Source organism: Magnolia sinica, chromosome 7 (assembly GCF_029962835.1).
Source record: "Magnolia sinica isolate HGM2019 chromosome 7, MsV1, whole genome shotgun sequence".
Lineage (NCBI taxonomy): Eukaryota > Viridiplantae > Streptophyta > Magnoliopsida > Magnoliales > Magnoliaceae > Magnolia > Magnolia sinica.
In genome coordinates, this window is record NC_080579.1 from 93,466,672 (window position 1) to 93,473,327 (window position 6,656).

General features: G+C 38.6%; 1 protein-coding gene across 1 annotated transcript; it reads left to right on the forward strand.

Annotated features, from left to right (window-relative positions):
• The first annotated feature begins 417 nt into the window (after window positions 1–417).
• On the forward strand, window positions 418–6,146 carry LOC131250717 (uncharacterized). Its single transcript, XM_058250995.1, has 2 exons — window positions 418–1,078; window positions 5,863–6,146. The coding sequence occupies exons 1-2, from the start codon at window positions 418–420 to the stop codon at window positions 6,144–6,146; spliced, it is 945 nt and encodes a 314-aa protein (XP_058106978.1).
• Window positions 6,147–6,656: the final 510 nt, after the last annotated feature.

The following is a 6,656-nucleotide window of genomic DNA, read 5'->3' on the forward strand; positions in this document are numbered from 1 at the left end:
ATGATGATGTGGAAGACGAGGACGAGGGTGGGGGTGAGGGTAATGTGGATGATACTGAAGGGGTGCCTCCTCTAGAAATAACCCCAATATATGACAAGGAACCTACAGAATCTACAGATTCAGATGACGAAATTGATGAGAATCCTCTGGAGCGACAAAATCCTAATCTAGTGGGGTTGGCCATGATTATGATCAACTTCCCACATCAGTTCCGAGCACCGGTTGCTTGCATCTCTCATTGGGAGCATGTCCCTTCACTTCATGTGTGGCCTTCGATGAGAATGTTTTTTGAGATTTGTGAGCTCTTTGAATGATTCTATTCGAGGAAGTAGAATGAAGGGCCTGCGCACCGGATCAGCCACAATTAAGAATATCATTTGGATATTAAACCAAGTTTTTAACATGATTGACGACGAGATGCCTTTATCAGAACTTCAAGCAGATACTGCGTATTCTAGTTTTCATAACCTTCTTCAACAGAGCGAGAATCTTATGGGAGGGGTTTTGGTAGGTAACCTACAGGACGCATTGGTGGAGGTATTTCCATATTTCGCGTCGAGTTTTGGAAGTGTAAGGTGTAGAGCTTTTGGGGTATATCATGAGACCAATTTTGTGGCATGGCTTTATTGCCTTGCCAAAATTGGTGTTATCATCCAACAAGACTACCAGTTCATTGTATCGAAAGTATTCATTAGATATCGGGAGACAATTGCAAAGTTGAGGACAATATTCCGTCCCTTCCCAGCTGTGAGTATTGAAATTTTTAAACCCATCCATGATGAATTCCTCCCCTACCTCTTTGGTTCATCAGAACTAATAGGAGAAGATCCCAATGGACCTGCAATTATTCGGTCGCGTGATGCAGTGATGGGTAGGCACAAGAGGTATTTATCTTTTCAATTGGTTATGGAAAAGACCTCTTGGGAGAAATTTGAATTACTGGAAATCCACTTAACAATGAGTCGCATGGAAAGCTGGTCTTCTGTGAAGCAAATTTTATTGGAATTATATCAAGAACAGTTTCAGGGAATTACTGCTCTGAAGAATTTTCGTTTTGGTTCATTGATCGAGTGGCAAGGTTAGTTGTAATTATTAATTTGATTTAATTTCTAATTGTTAATGTATAACTTTCATCTTGAATGCTGTCACTTTGTTATGCCCATATCATGTTGCATATTATCAAGTATTTCCTTGCACCTTCTCAATGAATTGAAACACCATTTTGACATGTTCATTAAAATCAGCATGAATTCTATTTTGCTGCAAATATTCAATTCTCTATTTTGTGTGTAATGTGTCTCACTAGTTTTCTATGCCAATGCTCACATTTTGTTCTATACCCCTCAATAGTTTCCTGTGGTATCATGCATTGCAAATAAGTAGATTTCCAATGATTGTAATATGTGCTTTCATTCATCGGATCTCACTTATATCTTGTGTTTTGATCCCAAAATAGGCCTATATATATAGTACAAAATGAGTTTTTAAGTTCCATCCATGGTGGTGAAGAAACAAGTTTTTTTTTTTTAAAATTATTATTAAAGAAAACAGAGAGAGAGAGAGAGAGAGAGAGAGAGAGAGAGAGAGAGAGAGAGAGAGAGAGAGATTTTGGAAAACATTCAACACGGGTCTTATTGGCTGTACAGCATGTAGCGGTCATATAATTGTCAATACAACATTTATTGACATGTACCAGTCCATACAGGCCAATATGGCCCTTTTTTGTTAAAGGATTGATTTATATTGCATAATAAGAGTGACCAATAAAGATTAAATACGGCCGCACTGCGACTGGTTTTTTTTTTTTTTTTTTTTTTTGTAAAAATAGTTTTTAACTTTAGGTCTCAAGAGAGAGAGAGAGAGAGAGAGAGAGAGAGAGAGAGAGAGAGAGAGAGAGGTTGCTATTAGAGGTGTACATGAGTCGAACCAAGTCGAGCTTGGCACGGCTCGACTCGGCTTGGCCACTAGCTGACCCCAGCTCGAACTCGGCTCGGCTCGGTCCTCGAGCCTGACTGGCTAGCTCGGCTCGGTTCGGTCAGCAGCTCGAGCCGAGTTCGAGCCAAGATCGAGCCTGTGTGGCATTTTCACAAACATATAGAGTGCACTTTCAATTTCTTACTGTATGTAAACAACAGCAACCATTTATAGGTATTTCATCAAACACCTTGTAGGCAACATCAAAATAAAGAAAAAAGGGTATCTGTTTCATATACATATCTTCCTTGCCACTAGCTGACACTTCGTTGAGTCAATTCCTCAAACACTTGGTGAACAACATCAATATCAAAGTAACCGAGTCACCAAACTGGTTCGTTTCGAGTTCGATTCGAGTTGGGGTTCGATCCGAGTTGAGTTGACCTCAGGTAAGCTTGAACTTAGTTCGAAATTTTTTCAAACTCAAAAAATCAACTCGACTCGGTTCAAACTCAGTTTCGAACTAAGTCGAGCGAGCTAACCGAGCTAACTCGGTTCGTGTACAACCCTAGTTGTTATGGAGACAAATGGGTTTTGTATATTACAAAAATGCCTTCCAAACACTAATGGACTGGGCCGGGCTGACAAGTCGTTGCACATAGTGTAAACCCAACCCAATTGGAAAGGGGGCTTGAATTTTAAGCCCAACCCTGACCATGACCCTCAGGCTTGATACTCTTCCCAAATCCAGTCTTACTGGCCAACCCGGCCCATTGATAGCCCTATCTAAAACTGATAAAGATGGCGAGAAGGGAAGTGTTATGCTATATAAAAAACTTAAATGATCCACAACACGTGGTGCTATTAACACTGGTTTAAGATATGACACCTTGATAAACATTTCATGAATTTTAAAAGATAAGAGGGTCATGCAAAGTTTGTAGCTTGCCTTATTTTTACAACATGTCATGTGGGCCTCACAATGCTGGGATAAACATTATATATGTGCCTAATGTTTTTCCAATTTAGTAATGCCATTGTAGCAAAGCCTAATGTAGTCTTTCTATCATTTAATTTCACAATAATGAACACATGTAAGAGTAAGAATTATTGTAAAGATTTATTTATTTTATTATTATCATTATTATTATTTTACAAATAGTTCTAAAGCCAATAATGGATATTCAGAGTTTCTTTTAGAATTTTCTCAAAAAGAAGACCAGTCAAAATGTTTGACTGTCACATCTTTCAAGAGAGGCTGACGATGTTGTTGTCTATGAAGATTGTAGATGTATTCTGGAGAATCAATTCCATATCCGTTATTTAAATATTTATAAATATTTTACACTATTGCCTATTAGTAACTATTTTGTAGGTAGCTTGAGTAAGCCTTTGAAAAAAGAAAAGAGATGTTAAACTAGTGTTTTGACTGTGGTAATATAATCAGCTGTAGATTCTATGATCAAGGAACGAAAGGCAAGTAAAACCCGCAGGTGAAGAAAGAGCCTGAAATGATGATCTAAAATGATTCGGCGGTTGAGATTATTAGGAAATTTCAGTTATAGTAGGGACTAATGAAAGTTGTCTATAAAAAAAAAGTGATGTAAACATTGTGATGAATTTCTGAATGGAGGTGATATTTGATGATGCACGGGTGGAGTTATGGAATTCAGAAACGTCAGACATGTATTGAATTTGCCTTTATAAAGATTTGTGGGTGTGAAGGGTGAGGTTTTAACTATGAAAGAGAAAAGAGAAGCCGCTGGTCTATGTTACAAAATGGTTTACTCGAAGGGCAAGGGTCATTATAGTAAGCACTATGTAGCTCGACCATGTGGTAAATGGTCAACTATTTACCATATGGTTGACTATTTCAGGTGCGCGCATGTGCGTGTGTTGGGTTCTTTCGTAGATGCTAATAAGGAACTTCGTGTTGGGCACGAAGTTCGTATTTGTGGGGCTCAGGGATGGATCATCCAAGCCATTGATTTGACGACCTCCGCATATATAGACCATGACCCTCAAAATTCCCAGGTCGAAAGATCCTAATCATTCAATCCTTGGTTCTTTCTTTCTCATTGAATGTGGATTGTGTATTAAATCTTAATCATGTATTTGCATGCCAACAATCAAAAGTTCAGGGTCGTCCAATGGAGGAGATATTTTGGGCTTGGTCCATCTCTAATGGAAGCCATCAACTCAATAACTTGGATAACCCAACCATGTGTCCCACACATATGAACTTCATGCACAATATGGAATTTCCCTGTTAATCACTTATAGAGACGCCAGCTCATATGTAGTCCTCTTCTTTGTTCGATAAATGCACTGTGAAAAGGGATGCTAGTGATTCCTCACCTATCCTGTCAGGGGCCCAGTCAAACACTGTATAGATTGCCTAATATATGGAAAGGACATTTTCCTGTTGTTATTCCTAGTTGCAAATTCACTTTTATATAGATGAAGAGGACTTTTTGTTATTTCTTCCTCTTCACCATAATATTCACATGTACTCCTTTAAATTCATGAGATAAATGTTATGTGGGAAAAAACTGACATTGTGGAGGACACATTGATACAGGACCTGGTATAGAAGTGGTCCCAGATAAGTTCTGGCTAGGGTTGTAAACGGATCGGATTCGGATATACAGAGTGGATCTATGTATATCCAAATCCGATTAGATTAAGAATAACCAAGATCCGAATATGATCCGACATTTGTCGGGTCATAAGAAACCCTACCCAAATTTGAATTCATTAAAGATTCAAAAAAATTCAAATCCGATCTGAATTCTATTTGAAGACATTGTTAATGCATTTGTTTCCTTTTTCACATAAAAATATTCCCCCTTTTTCAAATCCCTTTGCAATTTGCAAGGGTAAAATCATCCTGACATTATGTATATTAGAGATATGTTGGATCAGATCTTTATCGAATCAAACCAGGGTAGAGCCAAATCCAATCTGATTATAAAGGATCCTGTTTGCATGACCCGTATTCTACCCGATAGATCCAGTTATCGATCCGAATCTGATTTAACTGGACCTAATTCAAATCTTATCTGGATCAAGATCCGATCCATTGACAGACCCGTTTTCTACTTTAGCTTCTGCAACTTGATACCGTTCTCCTTTCAATTAAATTGCTGGTGAGAAACTTCAATCATGGTTTAAGGGTAAAGGCAACGGTCCCCTCTATGCCCATCTCTGACTCCTCATCCTTATCTTAGTGCATAGGATCCACATGTGAACGGTTCTGATCGATCATGTGGGCCAAGTTGGCTGCGCCACAGACGCACGCTTCTTAGATGTGACGAACACAAAACAATGTCAAAATCCAAAAACCAGAGCTCCATGCAAGAAAGAAAAACCTCTGCGAGGAAAAAGAAAAGAAAAGAAAAACCTAGGCTCCATTTTCGTTCTGGAGGAGGAAGATTCGAGAAGACGAAGAAAGAGAAGAGATAGAAAGAAGGTTGGTCTGCATTCTCCCCATCTTTGCAACGTACGGTTGATGAATTCAGAAAGAGAATGAAAAGAATAGAGAAAATACTAGGTTTCATCTTTTTCTTTCTATTTTTATTTTTATTTTCATCATGTTTTCTTCTTTCTTTGATTAAATAATATTGTTTCCATGCATTTGGGGCCCATTTGCGGCCATCCTAGCCATTGATCAAATCAATCCCAGATGGATGAGGGAATCCGGCGGTTAAGATTGGAGGCATTAATGTATTGGTTTTTCCTATTTATCCGCTGGATACTCATGAAAGGATAAGAATCTTCTATTATATGGCTATTTATGTAGCTATTATTTGTACAAAGTTATGCCCATCAGATTGATGGCTTGGATTATCCACACATGGGCCCCGCAATATTTGTGCTAATCATGTTACCTTATATACATAGTTGTGGATGACTATTGTGCTAATCATGTTACCTTCCCGTATACAGTTATGGATGATGATGATGATGTGGGAGATCCTGATCCATTGGATGATGATGATGATGATGATGTGGGAGATCCCGATCCATTGGATGATGATGATGATGATGATGATGTGGAAGACAAGGACGAGGGTGAGGGTGAGGGTAATGTGGATGATAGTGAAGGGGTGCCTCCTCTAGAAAAACCCCAATATTTGACACGGAACCTACAGAATCTACAGATTCAGATGACGAAATTGATGAGAATCCTCCGGAGCGACAAAATCTTAATCCAGTGGGGTTGGCCATGATCATGATCAACTTCCCACATCAGTTCCTAGCACCGGTTGCTTGCATCTCTCGTTGGGAGCATGTCCCTTCACTTTATAATTGGCCTTCGATGAGAATGTTTTTGGGATTTGTGAGTTCTTTGAATGATTCTATTCAAGGAAGTAGAATGAAGAGCCTGCGCACCGGATCAACCACAATTACGTATATCATTTGGTATTTTAAACCAAGTTTCTAGTATGATTGACGACGAGATGTCATCATCAGAACCTCAAGTAGATACTGCGTATTCTAGTTTTCATAACCTTTTTCAACATATCGAGAATCTTATGGGAAGGGTTTTGGGCCTATTTGAATTTTCAATGCAAGTGCAAATACCTAGTAATTGGCTAATTATGAGACTTTCACCCGTTTGGAAATTTTTGAGAATTCTTGCCTTGGAAACCCGTTCAAAAGTGTTAGTTAAAATTTTTAAACCTCACGGTGATGTATATGACATATCTGTTCCATCCATCCGTTTTACCACAACATTT

Bases quoted from the DNA above. Each gene is read 5' to 3' on its own strand.
- LOC131250717 (XM_058250995.1), top strand. From the start codon at position 418: ATGCCTTTATCAGAACTTCAAGCAGATACTGCGTATTCTAGTTTTCAT. The intron at 1,079-5,862 runs GTTAGTTGTAAT...TCCCGTATACAG, and splicing joins TTCATTGATCGAGTGGCAAG to TTATGGATGATGATGATGAT.